Source organism: Puntigrus tetrazona, chromosome 9 (assembly GCF_018831695.1).
Source record: "Puntigrus tetrazona isolate hp1 chromosome 9, ASM1883169v1, whole genome shotgun sequence".
Classification (NCBI taxonomy): domain Eukaryota; kingdom Metazoa; phylum Chordata; class Actinopteri; order Cypriniformes; family Cyprinidae; genus Puntigrus; species Puntigrus tetrazona.
This window is the reverse complement of record NC_056707.1, coordinates 22,445,854-22,471,822: the sequence shown is the minus strand read 5'-3', so window position 1 is coordinate 22,471,822 and position 25,969 is coordinate 22,445,854. Positions and strand designations below refer to the sequence as shown.

At 36.5% G+C, this 25,969-nt stretch overlaps 1 protein-coding gene across 1 annotated transcript in view; it reads left to right on the top strand.

Annotated features, from left to right (window-relative positions):
* LOC122351746 (calcium/calmodulin-dependent 3',5'-cyclic nucleotide phosphodiesterase 1A-like) overlaps window positions 1-25,430 on the top strand; it is a 64,132-nt gene extending 38,702 nt beyond the window's left edge. The window contains 15 exon segments of the mRNA XM_043249018.1: window positions 4,492-4,605; window positions 9,715-9,897; window positions 12,076-12,142; window positions 12,247-12,363; window positions 14,319-14,459; window positions 14,658-14,758; window positions 17,448-17,573; window positions 17,651-17,752; window positions 19,320-19,440; window positions 22,102-22,183; window positions 23,537-23,560; window positions 23,563-23,650; window positions 23,737-23,924; window positions 25,136-25,252; window positions 25,255-25,430. Of these exon segments, the coding sequence (XP_043104953.1) occupies window positions 4,492-4,605; window positions 9,715-9,897; window positions 12,076-12,142; window positions 12,247-12,363; window positions 14,319-14,459; window positions 14,658-14,758; window positions 17,448-17,573; window positions 17,651-17,752; window positions 19,320-19,440; window positions 22,102-22,183; window positions 23,537-23,560; window positions 23,563-23,650; window positions 23,737-23,924; window positions 25,136-25,252; window positions 25,255-25,430 (1,747 nt within the window).
* The last annotated feature ends 539 nt before the right edge of the window (window positions 25,431-25,969 follow it).

The following is a 25,969-nucleotide window of genomic DNA, read 5'->3' as shown; positions in this document are numbered from 1 at the left end:
TCTGTTTTGCCCGTTTCATACCTGGTTGCTACTGTTTCGACTCTGCCTATGTTTCCGACCGTGTCTGTAAATAAAAGCTTGCAAATGGATTCAACGCCTCTCATCTCGTTGGCTCCGTTATACTTACATTAGCAGTTAAAAGGACACACTTATTTCTTTATTATTACTATCTTCTTACTATTACTATCTTTAGTCTTACTCTTACTGTATTCTTTTTTTTGATGAAAATAGAAGTCATCAAAATAATTAAGTAACACAAAAGGAGATATTGAAAGTATGTGGTAACCAAAAGATTTCATTTTCTTTCTTGCTTGCTTGTTTCTTTCTTGCTTTTGCACATTATTCTGTAGGTTTGGCACTTTATGTTTTGCCTATAGATTGATTTGCAGTATTTTAGGTAAATTGCAAAATAAAATGTTATTTTTGCATAATTTAGATGCTATTATTATATCTTTTCATTTAAAGTTTAACACATGACGTATATTTTTGTTAAAGTTAATTTTATTTCAAGTTTTTAATTTTACTACAAGTTTTATTTAACTATAAAATAACCCCGTTCAAATGTGTGTCTTCATCTAAAGCTGTTTTAAAGAGAATGAAAAACAGGATGACACTTTTTTTTTATTTTGATCTGTAAATCCTCTCCTAAAACACTGCAGCATTGTCACCATGCTTTGGAAAGTCCTCCTTCTGCAGCCAGCAGAAAATTATGTGATAATTACAAATATTGTGACATTTTGGGTGGGTGGTTTTGTGTATGTAATGCACAGTTACACACCCTCCTCTCTATTATATTTCATTATACTTCATTACCCAGGTGCTCCAAAATGGGGATTGCAACAGAAGCAGTTTAGCATAAACGAGGAAGGAATGAGTGTTGCTCACAATGTTTCCAAAGTCCTTATCAATCCCCTGCCCTTTTCCCCTGCCACTCTCCACAAGTCAAATGGAGTCAGTCTCCCTCACACACTTTCACACACTCCAGGTAAAAATAGGCCCTGATAGGTCGACATGTCACCGCAGTGCTGTTCGCTCCTGGCTACTTAACCTGAGCCAGATTCTGCCTCACTCATACTCTTGAGTGTTGTATGGAAACTACTCTGTTCACATTACAAATATTTAATGGTGCTTTTAGGTGCTTGTTTACCTTTTGGATTTATATTTAAATTCTTTTGGAATTTACATCTCCCCTGACGCTTCCAAGATGTAGATGAATTTGTTTCTTCGTCGAAAAGAAATTTAGAATTGCATTACCTCGCTCACCAATGAATCCTCTTTGGTGAATGGGTGCCATCGGAATGAGAGTAAAATAAAAATATCCCAGTAATCCACAAGTAACGAATGTTGTGGATAGAGGGCCTGTATTTTAGTTTGAATTTAAAAACTTAATAAATTAGGGTTTTTTTTTTTTATAAACATTCAGCTTTTCATTTTACAAAATGTTAATTGATTGGCAAATTAACTATTCGTTTTAGCATTAAAGCCTTTCTCGTGTCCAAGCATAATATACATTTGTTAGTTAAATTTAGAGACAAATTGCTGTTAGAGCTCTTAGAGTGCTCTTAGATTGGCTTAACCAATGAATTTAGATGAATTTAGACCAGTAAGTCTTTATTTTTGCATCTTTGCTTAAATTAAAGGTGAAACTGTAGTTAATAATAGTTAACAACAATGAGAACATCAAAATTTAATCAAACATGAAATTTTGAAAAAAAAATTTGGGGTGGGCAAAAAGAGAATCAAATAAATGTATAAAAAATAATAAAATAAAAAATATATCTGATTTATTTACGACTTTATGGTATAGTTGAAATCGTTTTTAGTTTGTTAGAATGAGACATATAATATTTTCCACTGGGCTGCAACACTTTGGCTGAACTCTTTGGATCTCACTGAAATCCACATTTGGTAAAGTTTGTGTCAGTGTACGCTTATGTCATGAAGTATTTCGTACCTCTGCTCTCAGTTCGCGGTGATGAAATCCAGTAATTTGTCAAAATCTTCACATGAAAAGAGCCGCAGGAGTATCAGACCCAAGTTTTCACAGAACCGACAGAGGATCTTCCAAAGGTAATTCATTCTTTCCGGTCACATACTTGACAGACAAATTGCAGTGAATGCAAGAATGACTAGCTCGGCTTTGAGAGCAGTTTACCGTGAACATTTGCGTCATTTTCACATCAGATGTTATTCTGATCCACCCCGGACTACAATCAGAGTCAGACATCATTCCAGATCCTATCGTGACTGGAATTGGGAATGGATGGAGAATGAAGTCAGGTCAGACTTCAGGAGAATCGACACAGACAAAACAACATGCTCTGTGTTCACTGCTGTTTCTTTCACTTAACCATTGGTTTCATCTGTTTGTATTCCTGCTGTTGTTTGTCTTTCATCCCGTCATGGCGGTTCTGTGGCAGAGAGCCTCATCCAGTTTGAGTTTAGGCGTGTGTTTATCTGTCAATAGCACGCTGATGAAGAGGTGTTTATTCGAGTTGCTACGTTACAGACCACTGTCATAAACAAAAAAGCGGCTGGGTGATTGAAAGCAGACATTAATCAGAGGACATTTGGCCGTTTTGAGATTATCGCTCCATAACTCTGCCCTCTTGGCTGATTAACAGAAGTGTTACCTACCCTTTTAGTGGAATACCCGTATTAACTGAATGACAGACTGTGCCTATGTCAACCATCAATCACTTGCTTGTTTCTTTTAAAGCTACAGATACTTGCCAGATACCTTGGTGCAGTGTGATTGACAGATGAGTGGGTGGTACTTCGTTGTTGTCTGGGACTCTTGTGAATGGATTAGCATATACCAATAAAGTGCACATTTGTTTTCAATGGTTTTCGAATGTGGTTCAAGAAGATAAATTAGTGTGCATAAAATTGTATAAAGTGTGGTCTGGATTTAATGGGTTTTGTATTATGTTTTCATTATGCCTTATAGTCAGCAAATCTTGTTTCATATGTAGTAAGGATCTCTAGCCCTGAAATATCAAGCTATTGTTTTAGATATCAGCAGCAAATGTGTCTTCGTTTGCTACACGTTGCTGATTGTGACCCATAAACAAACAACAACCCAACTCAGCTTCAGTAAAAGCCTGGCAAAGCTTTACAAAGGAGGAAACCCAGTCTCTGGTGATGTTTATGACATCCAGATTTAAGGCAGTCATTGCCAGCAAAGGATTCAACAAAAATATTAAATATTAACTATTTATTTATGCTTATTTAGTCCCCGAAAATGTGTGTGGGGCTGTGTTTAAAAATGGTTGTAATTAAAGCTCAGAGTGTGCACTTTAAGCCCATATTCACAGAGAGGCCTTAGCCTAAGCCAGGATTAGGCCATAGTTCAATTAGAACATTTTTATAAACATGCATTAAAAAAACATTACTGGTGTGCATCTTAAGACAAAAAAAGTTTTTTCAGTTGAAACAGCTCAGATTTACATTTTAACTTTAATATGTTTTGGTCAGCTGCAAAAAAATAAAAATTGTGCTTGTGTCCAAATACAGGAAGTTGATATGAACTCATAACCTCATGAACTCTCATATAAACTCCTCTAATTCCTCTTTAATTTCTTTAATGTGTTTGCAAATTTGTCTTAATTGAAAATTATTTTACTTTTTTTAAGAGAACCTCAAGCGTCAAAAACGATTCACAACGATGTAGATTTGGTGGAGTCATGTTATATTTTTCTATATTTTTGTTCTTCTTGTTCGTCTCGTTGCACTGTGTAAATCATTTTTACGCTATCGTTTTTCAGGAGCGATAAGAGGGATGTTGTTCTGGAAAACAAGGAATGGGAGGCAGCATGTGATTGGATTACATGGAATTCATTACTGTCAAATGTTAACTTAGTTTTTTCAACCTACATATTTAAAGGGTTACCTCACATTAACTCTGCCAATATATTTGCTTCGCTTATTAAAAGAAAAGTCTTATTGTGAGTGCCATGAGAGATTAACTGAGCGTAGCGTTTTGGCTCATGAGATTTGATGATTAAGACGCTGATGAACTGTAATCTTTTATTTTATACGTTTAACGCTCATTGTTTGTTCTGTGGGTGTGGAATTGGCAGTGCCTGTCTCATTTATCCGTTTCGTTCGTCTTATAAAACAGATTGCGTTCTCCTGTGTCACGGACAGATATCTCTTTGTGTGTATTTGTTGTTGGTTTTTCACACAACAATGAGAATTTTTATCATCATTACACACCCTCGTGTCATTCCAAACCCACATGACTTCCTTTCCGAGCTGCTCTTTTGAAAGTAGACGGTGATTTTAGGGTTCGGAGCCAGACTTTCAACATCTCTGTTTGCGTTTCACAGATGAAATAAAATAATACAGATATGCGGTTGAATAAATGATGTAAAAATGTGAACTATTTCCGTAACCGACAGTGGAATGTCAAAGAATAGCATCAGAGCTGTCGGATCAGAGGTGGAATTTTCCTGAATTTCCTCAACATCGACTGTTGTTCTCCTGCAGATTGAGATGTCTGGTGAAGCAGCTGGATAAGGGGGAGGTGAACGTCGTAGATCTGAGGAAAAACATCGAATATGCCGCGTCGGTTCTGGAAGCAGTGTACATTGACGAAACTAGGTAAGTGAACGCTTGGCTTTCAACGCTCTCGCATGTAAGGTTGCCAACTATAGCGGTGGAAAAGAAGTTGCACTCTTTTGTTCTTAATACAATAAATGCCGTTTGAGTGGCAGGTGACTGCAGAGTATGCTGTAAATAACATCAAAAGGCTGTACAGTGCAGTACAGTGTATGCTTGTTTTCAGCTATGTAAGTGATGGTTATAAGGTCTGTCGGTGATTGATGAAAGCGCTTAAAAGCGGTCAGAGTTTTAATGGCCTTGTAAAGTGTCACTTACTATTATACACATACCAGTTTAGCTGCTAGCATGCCGATTTATAACACTACGCTTAAAGGAACAGGTGTCTGTGAAACAATTTTCACTCTGAAATAAGTACCAGCAAGTAACACTTGATGTAAACTGTGTGTAAAATATTATTTTCATGATTTTTAAACTTCAATGATTTTTGTTTTATTAATATATTTTATACAACTTGCAAAACAGCCTGTCCTCCCACAAAAAAAATGAGCGTATAGGTTGTTTATGCAAGTAACTTATACAACCTATGTTTATTATTTACTATTTTAGGTTAAGCGCCCTCTAGCGTGTAAAAATAATGACAATGCCATGTTAAATCCGTCGCGTTTTTGTTCGTACGAATCACACCCTGTTTTAATCACCGATCCCACTGTAATTAAAACAGTATTTTGATGGGTGTAAATTTGTACAAATGACCATACCTAATCCACAGCTAAACCTACCCGTTACAAAATCTTAAATTATAACCTGTTTATGTATTATGAGCGTTGGGCGTTGTCAGGTTTCAGTGGTGTAAGTGCATTGTCACATCTCATGAACGTGATGCTCTACAGGCTGAGCTACACGAGGCCGAAATTGCGAAGCAGATAAAATAGTACGAAATAGTGTAGGCACAATTGTAGTATAGACTTTGATGGGCTGTATTTCAGGGATTTGTGTAAACAGCCTACACAGACGTATTGGTTGGAGGACATGTTGTTATAAATATTTTTATAATGTAAAGATTTTTGACTGACAACCCACGATAACTTGGGTGTCACAAACACTGGTGATTATTATTTTGCTGTCATGGCAACATTTCCAAAATGGTGGTCTGTCTGGATAGGTATGTTTCAGCATATGCAACAATTCTAATGTTTTAGTAACTTATTATTAGATTACACTTAACCTGGATTTAATACTTTTCTTGAACAAAATTATATAAAGCAAGTTACTTAAAATATTGTAGTGACTTATATGTCACAGCAGGTTGTTAACATTATAACAGTTGATGGATTTATTTATTTTTTTAATTAATGCTTTAATCAGAGATGTGTTGAATTGATCAAAAGCTTTTGCATTGCTCAAATAAATACTGTACTGAAATTCCTATCCATTAAAGAAACCTGAACTAATTGCACAGCTTGCTGAATTGTGCGCGCAATTCACTAATTCTCTCTATTTCTAATTTGTGTTCATGATTTAGCAAATCAAGGGATCTAATTGTTATAATGTTTCACAATATTACTGATTTCACTTAATATAACAGCATATTTTAAATTGTAATTTTATTCAAATTCAAATGCATTCTCAGAGTAAAATTCTACAATACTGGATGAACAGCATGGGTCAGTTCTGACTAATGTTTCAATATTTCAACATTTCTTCCTCACCCAGCCATTCTAGGTGTGTTTGACTTTCTTCCTGGCTTTTCCAGGCTTAGTAATGCTGGTGGATAGTGACCATTACTTTGAAACTCTGTAAATCGGATATATCTGCAAGTACTGTAAGGTAAAACTAACCTATACGCCTTTGGGGTTTCATATGTTCTCTGAAGCAGATCGATGGATTGTAACAAAAATGTTTTTAGTGTTCAAATTATAACCTAAATAACCCAAATACCTGACTTCCGTGTGTGCATCCCAGAGAGAGGTGCATAAGCATGGCTGACTTCTGCCAAGTCAAAGGTCGGCCATGACGCGCTTTCGGGGACGCACACGCGACCATTTACCGGAAGGTATTTAGGTTATAATTTGAAAATTGTATATTATTATATATATATATTATCTAAAATTAAATCAAATTCTTTATACAAAAACCCATCTATCTGCTTTGGAGGACATATGATATCCCCCACAAAGGTCGTATAGATTAGTTTTACATATATCCGGATATATCCGATTTATAGAGCTTCAAAATAATGGTTACTTCGTGGAAAGTAAGTTTGAAGCTCTTTAAATTCCAAGCATTAACAAGCTTGGAAGAGCCAGGATCATTTTTTTTTAACTCTCGACTGTGTTCTTCTGAAAGAAGAAAGTCATATAATTAAGGATAGTTTGGAGGTGAGTAAAATGTGCTGTAATTCTTTAAAGATGCATCTAGTTTTCTTCTAAGTAAACGTAGCTGCTTGGTTCTCTTTTTACTTTAATGGAGACCATAGGAAGGAAGTATAACATATTAATGGTATGAGTGTTCTCTCCCAGAAGGATTATCTAGTCCACGCTTTTGTCGTTCAAGCATTCTCATCTTTATTTCCAGCAGGTTCACATTCATCTGAAGAGTATACATGCTCAGCTCGCTCCCGTGGAAGTCAGCCTCACAGTTAGTCGGCAGAGCCAGGCATCCCATGGGCCCTCGATCCTAATTAACCGAGACCTAGAGCTCTGTCTCTCGGTTGTGCTTCAGACTGACGTGTACAGAGCGCTAGCGTTGTCCCACTAGAGCCCTGACAGCCTCTCGTTTGATGGGCTTGTGTTTAGACAGACTCAGCTATGGCTAATTACGTTTTCCTAATGACAGGCACAGGATGTATTTCCATGGTAGCAGCTTTGAGCAATTTTAGCTTGTTACTGGAACTCGGCGAATATTTGTTATGATAACATGTCGCATTTCCTGCGCCGCTCGGGCTTCCTACGTAAGACTGAGCAATAACAGTCACTATTCTTTCTGCCGCATTCATTTCTCAGGAAAAGCTTATTTATTTAATCTTATGCTGGTTGCTTAAGGTACTTCAGCGTTGAATACTGCCTTTCTCTCCGATAGAGCGAGGGCAGGATGAGTCACGGCACTATGAGAAAATGAGCGAGTGGCTGTGGAGACGTTTTCTTGCTTTCTGTCTGCACATACTGTAAACAGCACTTTCAGTTCAGAACATCACACAGTTGTGGAACTGCATTTGGCTTTATTGGTCACAAAAACATGTACAGATCACATTTTACCATATACTAATGCTTTGTATGAAAGTATTTTGCCCACTACAACACATAATTATTAATATAAAAAGATCAATTGCGTTAATAATGGATATTTTAGGGCTGTTATATCTTTTACTTTAGAGTTTTTTAATTCTCCTTATTGTAATAAATGTATTTTTGTGTGTGGGAGAGAGAGAGAGACCCTGGACCACAAAACATAAGTAGCATGGGAATATTTATAACAATAACCAAATATACACTGTATAGATTAAAATTATATATATTTTTTAATGCCACAGATTATTACAATATATAGTAAAGATTCTGTTCCCTGCATATATTTTGTACATTTCCTATCATAAATACTTTTAAAACTTCATTTTTGATTAGTAATATTCATTACTAAGAACAGCTTTAAAGGTGATGTTCTCAATATTGATATTTTTACCCTCAGATTACAGATATTCATATAGTTATCAAACCATACATCAGTGGATTATTTATTTGGATTATTTATTTGGATTTTGAAAAATTGACTACTTTACAATGTATATGTTTTATAATACTATATAATCCTTTATTAATGTTTTAGAATATAATGTAATTATTTTATTAATTTATTGTTTTAATATTTTGTATTATTAAATTAAAGGAATGAGAGTACTTTTTCATCTCTAATAAATAAAATATTATTAAAATATTTTCAGGCATATTATTTTTAGCCAATAAAGCATACATTAGGGCTATGTTAATGTTTATTTTTCACTTCACTTCACTGCTGTGTAAATAAAAGAGTGAATCTCTTTCTTTCACCACACACAACCAAACACATACACATTTTACTAAATACAATACCATTTCCATTTCAAGGGTTTATTTGTTTCTGTTTTTGAAAATGGGCTGCATTTCCTATAAGGATTTTTTTTTTTTACTTAGGTGTGAAATATGACTAGGACATATTCCTGACAGGTTTTGTAAAACTCACCCTATTACAATCCACATACAGAACCAAAAATAACGCCTAAATGCAATATTCTTAATCTTTACACATCAGTTATTGCACATTCCAGCGATTGTAACACCCACCGACGCACATCTGAATGTAGGCTGCAGCCTCCTATGGGTTTTACAGCCCTGTACTTCTGATTTCCAATGATGTTTTCTGTCACTAGAGCACAGATTCCCTGCTGACCGATATAGGTCGACCACATGCGGATATAGGTCGACCAGACTGTATGTTTTCAATTACCGAAGCTGAAAACAGTGTTGACAGATGTCATGATGATTATTAATGTTTTCCTGTTTTTATTGACTTTTTGTATTATTTGCGATATTCAGAACTTAATATTCGAAAGCAGAAAATGGTAAATTTTATAGTGCTAAAATATTTTGGTCCCACTTTTTATTAAGTGGCTACTATCCTTTATTAGTGACTATGTATTTACATTTTAATTAATAATTTGGTACAATGCAGTTACTGCGTACATACATGTTTTTACATTGTACTTATATTTTAAAAGATACCTAATATGTAATTAATTACTGTAATTACATTTATTATTAATTACACTGTTGACCAATCCCTTTAACCCATCTTTAAACCCATACCACCAAAACTTTACTCATCCCACCTCAATAGCAGCAAAAGTGTTTTGCAATACAATATGAGCACAATAAGTACATTTCACTCATTTCTGATGTAAGTGCATAGTAGTTAAGGCCACCTAATATAAAGTGTAACCAATATTTTTAATCAGTTCATCAAAACTGCTACCAATTGCTACCGCTTGCACTCCTTTGCCTCGCTTAATAACATACAATATTTATCTTGGTAAAGGTCATGCTGTAGACTCTTCACAGCAGCTACCGTAGGCTCTTTGTAGTAATATCCTCTCTGAAAATCTTTGTTGTTCTCCAGGCGGCTTCTGGACACAGAGGATGAGCTCAGTGATATCCAGGCAGACTCTGTGCCCATGGAGGTGCGAGATTGGCTGGCCTCCACCTTCACCAGGAAGATGGGAGTGGTGCGCAGACGGCCGGAAGAAAAGCCCCGGTTCCGCAGCATCGTTCACGCCGTTCAGGCTGGGATCTTTGTTGAACGGTATCTATTCTGCTCGTCGTTATCTAAGAGTTAGTGTGTTCGCCATGATCAGAAATTAAACTCATTAATATTAATATTCTACCGTTGTTTAATCACCCTCATGTTATTCTGATATTGTTTGAAAAATGCCGATAACCAGACATTTTAATTTTTACAAAAAAAAAAAATCTTGCTTATCAACATTCTTCAAAATAACTTTTCAGTACTGAAAAGTATCAGTCCAATGTTTATTAGTATATATATAGCACATATTCTGCATGACGATATTCTACATCCCTAATCCTACCAAAACCTAAATAATCAATAAGCAGCAAAGTGTATAGTTAATGGTTTGTTAATAGCCAGAATTGGACTTTTAAATAAAAACATGCTAACATTAAATTTAAAAATAATGTAGAGCATTCTAAACTAGTTCCATCTTGACCAAGGTGTGTCCTTTAAAGGAAGTGGCCTAGGTAGGCTGCTCACTGTTTGACCGTTTTATATGTGCCCCCTAAGTGAGTTTAAATCATACAGACAATCCCATTTCACAGACCTGCCTGTTTTTTCCTGCTAACTGGGAAAATGTCTACCAAGATTACTGACACGTAAGACTCTCTTAAGGGCTTGTTCTGCATAATCTTTTCCAGTAACTGAAAATGAATGTCTCGATCCACTCCATTTGCATCGCAGCCGTCCTCTCTGTGGCATGCACTCTCATGTCTGAGTAATGTGCGCGAGCCGCTCCCTCTTACATGGGCAGAGCTCCTCATTTCCATGGAAACTCATTCAGAATGTCATAGACACCTGTTGAGCTTGAAGCAATGATCATCGGTGCTGTGTGATATTGAGCGCATGTTAGGGCTCTCTTAATAATAGATAGGAGAAGAAAAAAAAAAAGATTAAAAAAAAATATATATATATATATATATATATATATATATATATATATATATATATATATATATTAGTCTTACAACAAGCTCAGAAATTCAGAAATAGATTAAATAGATTAAATGTAAGTGTTAAAGATAATTATATAATTATATGTATAATTAAAGTTGGAATGTTTTAGTTGCCTGCTAGAATGATGTCACTTGGAGTATGATGTCATCAAGGAACTGTTATAGTAAAATAAAAAGAGATATATAGAGATATTACAAAAAATACAGAGATATTACAAAAGACTAGCATTAGATGATGTCAGGTGATAACTGTTGAATTTAAAACTCACACAGTGAGCTTATTTATTTATTTTGCTCTTCATATTTAGAAAAAATGTTCTGTGTGATCCTGTTCATTTTCCATTATTATGATTTATTAGCCAGAGCCAAGTTAACAAATGCGCTGGAACCGAATTTGATCATGATGTACTATTATTTTGGACTCTGGACTGTGAGAAATAGCATGACGTTTTAAGGTTTTAAGTGCTTTTCCAGACTTATTAAAAAGGAAAATTTTAGTGTTATGCCCTGCATATTTTTTTTTTGCCTTGATTCCAACTTGAATGTTCTCGTGCAAGGGAATAAAGTTCTGTGAAGGTTCAGTCAACCACATGTAGATGTATCAAAACTGAATTTATCGCCGCTGTCAAAATCCAAAAAGTCCAGTGTTGTTTCTGCAGTTTGATCCCTGTATGTAATATCCTCTCCTCCGTCCTCGTCTCTTAAACACTTCAGTGAAGCTCCATTATTACTACAGACCTTAATAAAACCCTTCTGACTGTGATTAACAATTGAATGAGCTTGTATAATGTCACTTACAGTGTCAGCTTAAAGGCTTCTCTGAGATTCACTTAAAAACTTTTTTTATAATATAAAATCATAGTTTTGATCCGATGAACATAATTTATATAAGTAGTTTAAACCTCTTCTTTCACACGAAGAATTTAGGTTAAAGTTTGTATAAATGTACAAGAAATGTTATATTTTACATTAAAGTCAGAAGTTTCCAACCACTTTAATCATTAGCCATACATGATGTGACGGATAATTCGCATGCATAAAAGAAAGAGCTTTTTAAAACAGTTGTAGATAGAGTATGCAGTAATACTTCCAAAAATATTCAATACCAATTAATTAAATGCAATTAATTATGGATCCATGCGAATCTGTAAATGTAACATTACATTGTGATTTGTTCACAGAAATGGCCATAGTCATAGAAAAAAGGCTTATGATGGTTTGTGTGTGTTTGCAGAATGTACAGAAGAACATCCAACATGGCAGGGTTGACCTATCCACCATCTGTGATTACTGCTCTAAAGGTACAGATTATCTTTACGCTAGACTATAACATGGCTTTAGTCCGTTTCCTTAAACTTTTATACTGTATCTGCCATGAATTCATAGGAGTCTTGCTCTTTTTCAGGATGTTGATAAATGGTCATTTGACGTCTTCACGCTTCAAGAGGCGAGTAGTGAACACGCTCTGAAGTTCCTGGTGTATGAACTTCTCACCAGATATGACCTGATCAGCCGCTTCAGGGTACGAGAAACTGTGAAAAGCAGACACACATCCAAGACTGCGATATTAAATGCATTGCTTACCTGGGATACTGACTCATACACCCTTAGGGAAACTGCCGTGCTGCCACTGAATAAAATTAAATCTGTCATTTACTTACCCTTATGTCCTTCGAAACTATATTTGTATTTGCATCCTTTTTTATGCAGTTACGAAAAGTAAGGACTGAAGTGTTCAAGCTTCAAAAGTACGCAAAAAATCTTTGCAAAAATATTACTGTATTTACTGCATTTAATTTTTATTAGTAATTCAGTTCATTCTAATCAATGAATCAGTTCAGATTCATTTAATTAAGGAGTACTCTATAACTGATTCAGTCTGATTTAGTGATTCAGTCTCAGAAACCAGATTCAATGTTCAATTAAGATTAGACTCAAATAATGTGTCATTACTGACAAAAAAAATCATTTTTCATCAAAAGATTCTAAAATACAATGGATAAGTTAAATGAGCTAGTTTTATAATATGCTTTGCAGTTGTTTTGCATGATTTTTTAATCTTAAAAGCTTCGATCTACATTCTTTCTGACTGCATGGAAAAGAGTAACAAGCTCATCAAATAATCTGTTTGCATTCAATGGAAGAAAAAACTCATACAGGTTTGAAAGTGAGTTGTTATGTAAACTGTTTTTATAATACATTATGATTTCATCCTTTTGGTATCACACTTTTTTCTTAGCCAAAGTTTTACCCAAAGCCGATGCTGTCTCCAAAGCATGCATGTTTTTTTCCCTGCAACAGGAGATTTATATGTGATATACATCTGATACGAGTCATCTGACATTTTCCATCTGCGCTCTTTCTTTGTTTTTCACCATTGTGTCGGCTCTCATCACCTCTTACCCTTTTCTCCAGCACAGTGACGACAGACTGTAAACTCACACGCACGGAGCCTCATGATTACATTGTAAATGCAAGCAACACATGTGGCCTGTGTTTGGGTTTAGATGGTCATGTATGGAGTCCCTTCTCTTCGTATGATTACACATGGATATAACTCTCCTGGAAACGGCTCTTTTACACTTTGGCTGCCTGTGACATGCTCCATTAATCTGCTGTGGCTGGATTTAAGCCTGCAAGCCCATTCTGTGTCTCTAGTTGGGTTGAAAATCAGGAATGAGTTCCATTAAAAATCATTTAAAAATTATATGGATGTTGATATTTTTATTTTCTATTTTTATTTTTATTTATTTAATTTTTATCATTTCTATTTAGTCTTCATTTATTTTTCATTTTTTATTTTTTGTGTTATTAGAACTTTACCTTAAACTTTTTTTAGTACTTTTCAGTGCATCATTTTCATCTTATATGCTGCTTCTGCTTTTATATTTTTATATTATATATTATTTAGTTTTAATTATGGAAAAGATTTTTAGTTTGAGTTAACAATAACAACAGTGTAGGTATATTTTAGTACGGTGTTCTATTAATCTCATTGAAAGTCTACAGATGTTTAGATAAAGATAAAATAAAAGATTTAGGAGTTTGCAGTCTGCATTTACTGTAATTATGAAGGAACATAGAGGGCAAAAAGACTCACAAATCACTGACAGAAAAAAATAGACAATATTGTTTTTTGCTCAAAAAAGTAATTGTGAGAGAAAGTTTTAAACAAATCTAATCCAATTTTCTTTTATTTAATTTATAAATAAAATAAAGTTATTTTACCTTAAAGATGTGAGATATAAGATTGAAATTATTAGATATAAAAGGCACAATTATGTTAAATTAAGATAAATAACTAAAATAAATTTTCATTTCTGCAGCATTTAAAAAAAAATAATAATAATTTAAAAAATAAAAAAATATTTAATTTTTTTTTTTTTATAAATTATTTAAATTCTGACCGACCCCAAACTTTTGAATAGTAGTGTAGTTAAAACAGTTATGCTATGTTTTATTTTTTTCTCTGTGCAGATACCAGTGTCCTCCTTGGTGTCATTTGTGGAAGCTCTGGAAATCGGCTACAGCAAGCACAGAAACCCTTATCACAATCTGATCCACGCTGCCGATGTCACGCAGACAGCACACTATCTGATGCTACACACTGGCATTATGGTGAGTGGCGCTCAGTGAATTGTGCATGCATGTCTCGCACCCACAAATATGACATCTGTTTGTAGTCAATATGAGCTGAGCGCTTGAGGTCTTAACTCACAGGTTAATACGCGCAGCTGTTGAAATTCATTTCGATGATGTTGAATCACGGTAATGATGGTTATTTGGGTAATGACTGACTGGTTTGCTCTCTCACAGCACTGGCTCACTGAACTGGAAATATTGGCCATGGTGTTTGCCGCTGCTATCCACGACTTTGAACACACTGGAACCACCAATAACTTCCACATCCAGACCAGGTGTGTGGTGACCATAAGAAACAGCCAGCGGTTTCAAATAAGCTACCTTAAAATTTTCATTTATCCAAAATTTCCTCACCTTCAGGTCACGAAGGTACCTGCTATGAAAAATAGCTTTACACTGGCTTTCAAAGACACAATAACATCAGACCTGCATCTGCGGAAATTCTATGAAATCTAGACATAAGCAAGCTAATTAATATTTAGTATTTAAGTTAAATACTTGTTTCTTGTTATAAATTAAATCATATTGTGATTCAGATAATGATTATATATTTTAATTTATATTACATGAACCTTTTTAAACATTTTTTCTTTGAAAATATTTTCTATTATTAATAAATCTTCAAATTATTATAAATTATTTTATTTAAAATGAAGCCTTATGGCATGAATTAATATTTGTAAAATATTTATACAATTTGTATTATTATAAATTATTTTAATAAGCATTTCTTAGGCCTTAAATGATTTTTTTTAAAGCTAGCTTGTCGCAGTGCATTTGCATTATTGCCTTAAATTGGACTGAGGCTTTTAAATTTGGCCATATCGAGTTTTTCTAAAATTATAATGATGCTACCTAGCATTTGGAACAGTGTTTGCATCCAGAGCGTATCTATGATGCATTAAAATGCTGCCTCGTGTAGGCAGCTTACTAGGTTTTGGACTGGAGCCTAGTGTAAAAGCAACAGAGATAGTGTATGTGTATGTACTAGACAGAGATATAACACTGATCACATTCTAACACGGTTTATCTTGCTTCTGGTGGGTTATTGCGGAGCTCAGATTGATCATGTGTTCAATTAATCTTCAGTGGCAGGATCTACGTCAGAATCTCCGCTCATGTTGTTGTTGCTTTGTGTTAATTCACGTCAGGCAGAACATCTTTTTTGCATTAATACACGCCAAAGGATCCTTGAGTACAGGTCTTATTTTGTGTGACAGCCCATGGCAGACGTCATTGTTCTGAAAAGTAGATCACAGCATTAGAAACGGATGGCACTGCAGCATGCAGGGGTTTTGGAGGAGCGCTCCATCGTCAGTGATGGGGAAAAATGGAGCCATTACTCTTGATATCTCTGATTACTGCTGATGTTCCACCTCAGATTTACTCCTCAAGAGAATAAAAAATTAATTCTGCGTAATAGCTGTGTGTCTCACTGAATAAAATGGGGTTTTCTTAGAAATACACGTGTGAAGATCTCCAGAATTTGGGTTCAGAAAAAGCCTCTTATTTTTTCAAGAAATACGTTTGCTTGTTTGGGTTTTAATATGTTTTTGTGTCAAATTAATGACAAACTATGTGTTTTGTGTATTTTTAAATTTAATTTTCTATTGATCAAACATATATTTTAGGCACCACAAATTTTCAAACATATATAATAGAAAAAAATATCTGCAGAATCATGTGACATTGAAGACTGCAATTTTATATATATATATATATATATATATATATATATATATATATATATATATATATATATATATATATATATATATATGTGTGTGTGTGTCACGGTAGTGGTTTAAGTAAATTAAACTTAAACAGATTTAATCCTCTAAACAGGCAAAATAAATATATGCAGGCAGGCAGAACATAAACCACGTATGGAGCTCCGATGATCAGACAAACTGAACACAAAACACAGGACTTAAATACACAAGGTAATTGACTAAATTAACAAGAAACAGGTGAAGACAATAATATAATTAATAGGAAGGGAAGGTAGGGCACACAGAGCACATGACACAAGACAAAAACAACAACAAAAGATCCAAAGATGTGACAATATGAATATATATATATATATATATATATATATATATATATATATATATATATATATATATAATTCAAATGAAACATTATAAAACATTATTTTACATATTTTTTATTATAATACAGCTTTTACTGTATTTTTAATCTAATAAATGCAGCATTGGTGAGCAAAAGAGTCTTCTTTTAAAACAGCATACAATATACAGCAGGTACTTTACTTCACTTATATTAGCACTTTTAATGAAGCAGAGTAAATAAAATGTTTATAACGTCCTTCGATTCTTGCATGGGAAGGAGAAAATCTGACGCATGTCCAAGCTGCTCTTTTCGTACCAAAAAATGTCTATATTTCTATATTTAAACCGGTCCAATAAAATATGTCACTGACGTTAAATGATAAATCCCAAACCAAAGGTATATAAAATTCTGAATATATACAAAGTGCAACTGAAATCACAATTCTTGTGTTAAGTTTAAATATAGCACTTTTAGATTCATGATGTAAGTTTGACATCAATGATGCCAAATTAGTTCTTCTATGTCACATGACTGGCAACAAACTGACAGGTTCGAACAACCGAGGGCAGTATTATTAGCCAAAATGACTGAAATTTTCATAATTTCTTTTACAAAACTTCAGAACACTTGAAAGGTACTGTATGAGTCATATGATCTACTTTCATCTTGTTTTTATGGTTCTTTTGAAGACTGACAGCCCCTGGTGACAATACGTTTTCATAAAAACATCTTTTGTGTTCCACAAAGAAAGAAAGAAAGAAAGACTTCAAATGACGTGAAGTCTAGCTAAAATGATGATGATGAAATGTTTCATTTTTAAGTGAACTAACAAAGTTATTTCAAAAAATGTAGGATATTTTTGACTCTTCTTTCCTCGATCCTGCACAGATCGGAAGTAGCCATCCTCTACAACGATCGCTCGGTTCTGGAAAACCACCACGTGAGCGCAGCCTACAGACTCATGCAGGAAGATGAGATGAACATCCTGGTCAACCTCTCCAAGGATGACTGGAGGTACCCTGGGGAGGAATGGAGGATCTGTTCTGGGAAAGTGGCTGTGTTTTGAGTTGTGCTGTGTCGTGTTTTCACAGAGAGCTGCGTACGCTGGTGATCGAGATGGTCATGAGCACAGATATGTCCTGCCATTTCCAGCAGATCAAGACGATGAGGAACACTCTGCAGCAGCCCGAGGGGTGAGTGGTGCGCCTGTGGTGTAAACGCGAGGCCGTATTATGGGTTTTTAAAAATGAGAAAATGCGTGACTGAGCTCTGACTCTGAATCATTGAAACGAGTCATTTGAAACCCAAGACGCTTCATGTTGATGTCAAGCATATTGCCCTTCCTCTTGTTTGGAGTTTTCGCGTTGGTCTGAATGAAACAGCAGTTTCCCCGGTAACACTGTACACAAAGTAAGCAGCAGTGAGCTCACAAACGCTGCTTTTAAGTGAAATTGACCAATCACCGCAGATTAGCATCATGCAAAGGTGGGGTTTCGAAAAATGAACCGTTTGGGTGTCGTTGAGCAATTGAGGTAAAAATGAATTCATATTACAAGAAAATGAAAGTGGTTTTTGACCGGTTAGGGTGGTACTGTATGACATATATGCTGTGTGATGAAATAAATGCTTTAAGGCTAGAGACTTTTCTCTTCGTTAATTTATGAATTATAGTATTTGTTTTGTTTTCGCATCCATTAAGCTCCAAACAGAATCAGTCGACACAGGACATTAACTAGGCTCATAAGATTATTAACAAAAACTACTAAAACTCCAGGGTCTATTTTCCCAGTTTTCCCAGGAAAAAAAAAACATTTCAGATCTACATTTATTTTCTCTCTTTTTCTTTTTTTTCTTCTACTTCAGATGCGTCTTTCTGATGGAAGAAATCCTTTGCTCTGTTGGCAGAAATTATTTTTAACAGGACTTTAAGTGGAGTAATTTATTTTAAGACTCTTGATATCTTAAATTTCACTTGACGTTTCAAGTTTATTTAAAAATGATTTTATGTCTGCTTGTTTACTCTTTACTTAGGCTTTTTTTTGGTCAATGCCAAGGACAAATTATATGCTAAGTGACTAGATAATAAACTCAAAACTGAATATACACTACTATATAAAACAAAAATTTGTAGTTGGACAATTATACTGTATGCGCTGCATACTATAAAAATAATAATAATAATAATATAAAATAATAATAATAATAATAAAATAATATTACAATTTTTATATATATTTTAAAAATGCTGTGAATTAAATCCTGTGAATTATTCTAATATACTGATTTTGTACTCATGAAACTTAAAGTATCTTAATATACATTATAAACTATAAGTTTGAGCATTTTGACCATATAGTAGATTCAAATATATATTGTGCTTAAAACACATTTGGCAGTAGTAATATTAATGTTTATTTATTCCTTTAGTGTAGTCTTTTTTTAACTGACTTAGCAGTATAAATCTTAATAATATAAATAATATACATCTTATAATAAACAAAGTAATGTAGGCGGTATTTTAGCCAAAACATAGCTGTTAATACAGTTGTTAATTACAAATATTAAACAGAGAAAGACAGATAGAGGCTGATGGTGCCATTTATACACAATCCCCTCTTGTCCTTTGTTTGCAAGTGTGTGTGTGTGTGTAATTTATGAATTCCTAATTTGTTTACATGCACTCCAGTGGCTTTTACAGCTAGTGTTTGTGATGAAGTGTTTGCATGTGACTGATGAAGCTCTGATGAATTTGTCAATCAGAATAGACAAGGCTAAAGCGCTGTCCCTGATGCTGCACGCGGCTGATATCAGCCATCCCGCTAAGGGCTGGAAACTGCACTACCGCTGGACACAAGCGCTCATGGAGGAGTTCTTCAGACAGGTACACTCTTCATAATATTTATCTCTCATAACAAACAGATCTCCCAGAGACACACACTTAAGAGATGCAAACATTATCATAGGGAAAACTGGAGTCCATCCAAGAGCTGTGTTATTTTACTACCATTAAGATAATTTAAAAAATATATTTTAAATAGTGCTGTCAAACGATTAATCACATCCGAAATAAAAGTTTTTGTTTACATAATTGTCACGGTCGTGGTTTCGCGGGAGAGAGCACTCGAGAAGTGAAATAAACTTAAACAGATTTAATCCAAATGGGCAAAATAATAATAAATACAGACAGGCAGAACAAAAACCATGTAAGGACATCGTATGGACATTGACGTTCTCGACAAATGGAATACAAACACACAGGACTTAAATACACAAGGTAATTAACAAGACACGGCTGAAGACAATAATACAATTAACATGAAGGAAGGTAGGGCACAGAGAGCACGTGGCACGACACAAACAATAACAAAAGAGTCCAGAGACGTGACATTACTCACCCCACGCGGAAGGTGTGTCCTCGCACCTAAAGTAAAATCAAAACTTAGAATTGGGGGATACCGGATCTTGGGAGGAGATTCTGGTGGAGGACGGCCCCCCCAAGGGTCCAGGGAGGTGCAGACGGAGAGAGGAGCCAGGAAGGAGACAGGAGGAGTCCGGAGCAGGAGGAGATCCAGAGCCCAGCCATGATGGTCCATGGTAGCGCCGACGGAGGGAGGAGCCATGGAGGAGTGGCCATTGACTCCATGGGGCCGACTGCCGGCGGCGGAGGAGACTGAGGCGGAGAGCCGAAGAGCCAGGGTGATGCCGAGGCGCTGGAGGACCAAGGTGATGCCGCAGGCTTCAGCGACCGATGCGGACACGGGGGACTGGAAGGACGCTGCGGAGCCAGAGTGACAGAGGACTGAGGTGGAGCCGGAGGGAAGGAGGAGCCTTACAGAGCCGGAGGGATGGAGGGACGAGGCGAAGTCGGAGGAGAGGAATCCTGAGGCGACGGATGGTCGACGACTGACCAAGGTGGAGCCGGAGGGACAATGGAGCCTGGTAGAGCTGGTGGACTGACGGACCACAGTGGAGAGGAGGGAGCTAGGAGCCTAGGGGGAGCCGCCGAGCCTACGAGCCGATGTGGAGTCCGGGACTCGGAGGCGGGACGGTGAGGCGAGGGATCCTCCTCCACCCACGACGGCGATGGAGACCGGCAGACCCGTGGTGAGCTCCAGATGGTGAGCTGAGGATGAGCGCAGGGGCTGCTGGGATCCATTGACAGCGTGTGGCCAGGGTGGGAAAACTTGTGGCGGCGCTGGCTGCACGGGCACTGGAGGGAGCACACGTGGTGCGGGCACTGGAACTGGACGGAGCGCTCGTGGCGCAGGCACTGAAACTGGACGGAGCACACGGGGCGCGGGCACTGAAACTGGACGGAGCGCGGGCACTGGAACTGGAAGGAGCGCGGGCACTGGAACTGGACGGAGCGCACAGGGCGCATGCACTGGAACTGGACGGAGCGCACGGGGAACAGTCTCTAGGGTGCACCCTTGAGGCAGGCATTCAGGACGGCTGGGCGGAACCAGCGGGTTAACGGGACGGCTGGGCGGAGCTAGCGGGCTAACAGGATAGCTGAATGGGAACAGGAACTCTGGATACAGGGGAGGTGCCCAGTCTAAGTCCAGGTCGACATCGTCCAGCTCCTCTTGTAGATCCAGCAGCCCCAGGTGGATGATCAACTCATCCTCAGCCGATGTGCAGTGGGCGGAGCTCCACTCCGCGCTCTCGTTGCAGTCAGCTGTCTCCACCGTGGTGAACTCTGTTGCCGGCTCACGCACCTGGTCTGTCGCAGTCGGCTCGGGTCCGGTGGTGCTCCACAGCTCTCCTCAGTGATGGTTCCGTGGTCCTGCCTGACTCCGCGACTGCGCCATCGGTGGGCACAGGTTTGGGCTCCGCAATGCGGGGAGATGATGGGCTGGGTTCTGGATCTGGAGTGGGGCTGGTGTCGTTGTCCTCCAGCGCAACAGTCATAAGCGAATTGCAGGACACCAGCACCCACTCGATGTATGTGGCGATGCTCTCTCGAGGGCCGTCCCCGGACAACTTCACTCGTGTGGAGTTGTCGAGTCCTCGGAAGTACAGTGAGCAGAGGAAGCTGTCCGGGTGGCGCGAGTCGTTCGCGAGGGCAAGGAAGTCCTTCATATAACCCTCGAGAGAGCGATCCTCAGCAGGATGAGGAAGTTTGGGGGTCGTTTTTTTTTAAATAAATGTTTTAATTATTCTAGTTTCAGTTAAATAACCATATGTAAGAGTTGATGCACATAAGAATTGCATTGTATTGTGTGTGTGTGTGTGTGTGTGCGTAATAGAATAGAATAGAATAGGAGATTTTTCATTTAGAGAGTGAGGGAACCTGTCATAAAAAAATTGATAAACGTGCAAAGTTGCACATGAACTTAACCAGGATCCATTTGCATTCTGAGTTTGTTTTGGAAGTTGCTCTCAGAATCCCATTGGCTCAGAAATCACGGGTACATGATGTCTCTGTCTGCTTTGCTTCTCAAGCACAAAGACGCAAGAGGAAAGTTTTATTACACTATTCACAGGACTCTGAATCGGGGTGAGTGAGTAATTCTTTCTGCTTCTTTTATTGTCTCTGCAGGGTGACAAGGAGGCAGAACTAGGGCTGCCATTCTCTCCACTGTGTGACCGGAAAGCTACCATGATTGCCCAGTCTCAGATAGGTACAGTAGTGCACACACACACACACACACACACACACACACATTACTTACACACGAGGCCGTGTTTGGAACAGCAATGCTCACATACTACCTCTACTATGACTGTGTAGTATTTGTGTTTTGCGTGAAATAGACAGACGGTCGAATAATGTATTCCATAATGCCTTATGCTCAGCTTGACCTTCCATTTTCAAGGCTGACAAATAAACATTGTTATTTTGAGTCATTGTTTAATTGGACCACCAAATGTTAGGTGTTAATCTTAATACTAAAACAATAGATTAACACCTTCAGATACTGTTTTAACAAAACTTCAGTGTTTATTCAGAACGGGGCTTTTTTTTTTATTTAATTGTATTGATTAATCGATCAAATTGATCACAATTTTAGCTGAGATATGACCGATACAAAACTTTATGTAGGGAGTAATTATTGCTTCAGTTGAGAAAAAGCATTGAATAGACATAACAAAAACTACCTTTAGAAATAAATATTTTGATTCAACGTTGTACACATTTTCATAAATGGGTATTAGGGGTTTTTTTTGGATTGAAATTATTTGTCTTAATTAGATCAGCATGAGTCAGTATGGAGCGACTGATACAGTTTTTTTCATTTTTGTAAAATATATAACATACATTTTTATTTTTCCTGTGCTTTTATATATTTTATTTATATACATTTTATTTAGTAAATGTATTCATTCATTTATTGATTTATTTATTTTCAGAATAACAATAAAAACAATAAAAAAACTATTCTAGAAAAACAAAATAAAAGTTAGATATTGATTATATATAAAATAATATATTACAGTTATATAAAGTTAGAAATCTGTGTGTGTGTGTGTGTGTGTGTGTGTAATAGAATAGAATAAAATAGAGATTTTTCATTTAGAGAGTGAGGGAACCTGTCATAAAAAAATTGATAACCGTGCAAAGTTGCACATGAACTTAACCAGGATCCATTTGCATTCTGAGTTTGTTTCACTTGAGGCTGCTCATGCACATCAATGTATTCTATGCAGAATTTGCATATTTGTACACACTATATATATTATAATACTGTAGATATATTATAGTATGAGAGACTAGTACTGTATAAGAACAGTGTTATTATTCTGTTGAAAACGTTTAGTACCGTCATGCTCAGCTCTTTTCTGCCATCAAGAGGCTGCTGAGGCAGTTACATGCTCTCTTGTATTATTTAATGGCCCTCATAAAATAAATGTGTTTTGATTTAATGACACAATAACTAAAGGCGTCTAGATTGGATCAAAAGCCATTATCGCTAATGAGTTTCTAGCTGGTTAAATAAACAGGTTTCTAAACAAATCTTTTTTTTCCTTGAAAGGGTTCATCGATTTCATCGTGGAGCCTCGTTCTCTGTTCTGGTGGACCACGACAGAGAGATCATTAGTCCTCTCATAGAGGAAGCTGTCAAATCTGGGGGTGTGCGCAGGTCAAGGTGAGGTGACGGCCACGTGTTCATCATGGTGAAGGTGTTTGGTGGAGAGATTGGTAATCTGCGTGTAATCTGCCGTCGCGGTGCAGTTTGACAGGTCGGGGCTCGGCTGCAGTGGTGGAGTCAGTGCAGAGACACAGCGGTCGGGGTTCGAATGACGAGCAGGGGGGCACTACAGATTACTCACTGTGCGGCATCGACCTAAAACGAGTCCGACACCTGCTCTCTGAGATCATCCAGAACAACAAGGAGCGCTGGAAAGAGCTGTCTGTGCAAGGTCTGCATCTGTTTGCGTTTCTGACTCTCGTTCATTACAAGCAAATAAATCGTGAACATAAAAAATGTTTCAGATGTGCATATGTTAAGGCTTTAGATTAGACATTTTAATTAGCGTTTTAGTATCTCTAAACATTTGCGTGGTGGTGCAGCAACAAAACAACTTTTACTTTGGAAAAAGAAAAATATATATGTATAAATGAATGCATAACAAACGTATACATATAAAACTGAAAGTATAGAAAGAAATTGCATACATAAAATAAATACTTAATACGTAAAATATAATTTAGCATTTTAAATATAATTTCTCAAAATATGTTTACATTTAAATAAAATGGTAAGATATTATTAAAATAAAAAATAACATTTATATTTTATTTCATTAAATTTTTATATTATAATTAAATATTAAATACACATTGTTCTGAAAACAGTGATAAAAACAATACTTTTGTTTTTAGTTTATAGTTTTCAAAAATGAAGGAAACAACTTAACAGAGATGTTAAGTTGAAGAATTTAATGGCATATTGCTTATTAGAGCTGTAAAACATAAACCAAGAATAATTACATTCAAAATAAAAAAAAATCTTTACATACTACATGTGTGTAATGTGTATATCTATTACATATATATGTATACACACACACAGTTATATATGCATATATTAAGTAAAAATATGTTAGATTTATATATAAAATATTTATATTCATATTTAATAGAAATATACAAGTACAAATATATTTACTTTTTTTAAATATGTTCATGTGTTTAAAAATATGTTATATTTACATAATAAATATATACAGTACACACACATGTAGTATGTACATATTATTTTTAATTTTAAATGTAATTAATCTTGGTTAATTGTTTGCAGCTCTAATAACAATAATATGCCACAAATTCTTCAACTTAACATCTCTGTTGCATTCCTTCAAAATAAAAAAAAAAATCACAGACATTAACCCTTGTTGTTACACTTTTACATTTATATGTACATATAGTTTAAGTCTTTATGTTTTAAAATTTCCTGTTCATTTCAGCATTACTCATTTACTATTTTTTTATTTACTAGAAATTTGTAAGTAAAAATGTTTTCTATATCATTTTTACTCAATTTTAATTGACCCATCAGTTGTGACCCGTAAGTGTTTCATAAGATACAGTCCGCAATCTACAGCTGATCTCACTTCCTGTCTCTTCCCAGAGTTGGCCAACAAACAACACGAGAGAATGTCAGACCTGGAAGAGGAGCCCATGAGGAACACACAAGTCACACTGTCCACGCAGCAGTCCAGCCAGAGGAGTCACGACTCAGAGTCCAAGTCCTGAGCAGACTCAACAATACGGACTCCACTCACTCTTCCCAGGACTCTCTGGACCAGAGCTCCCAGTCCCCGACGGAGGGGCCCGGCGACGGCTCCCCAGAGGAGCACAGCTCAGAAACTCTGCCTTGGAATGGCAAAAAGCGCCCTACGTCACACAGGCGCAGCCAAGCCTGAATGTTTTAATCACAAACAGGGCGATGTACATAGCATTGTCCTCATTGTATTGTAATGCTATTATACTCTCGGGCTCGGAGGGCTAATTATGCGGGCGGATCGCGGCGAGCGTCCACGCAGCGTCGTAGGAGACAGTAGTGTGCGGTGTTGTCATTGCGACTGTGTTATTGCCGGAGATAGACCTCTATCGTCCCCTTGAGGAGGATTTAGCGAGCCCCTGAAAGCATAGCGCTACCTATTCGCTTCCGGCTTTATTCATGTTGGTTCTATTACGATTTACGTTTTTCTTTTCTCTCTCTTTTTGGTTTTGTTTGTAGACTGTCATTATTTATTAAAGATTAAAGAAACGTGACACTTTTTAAAAAAAATAGGCTCATTTTCCAACTCTCCTGAAGTAAAACAGTCGAATTTCACAGTTTTGAATCCATTCAGTCTGGCGATAGCAATTTTAGCCGTAGCTTAGCATAGATCATTTAATCTGATTAGACCATTAGCATCTCGCTCAGAAATGACCAAAGACATTTGATATATTACTCGGC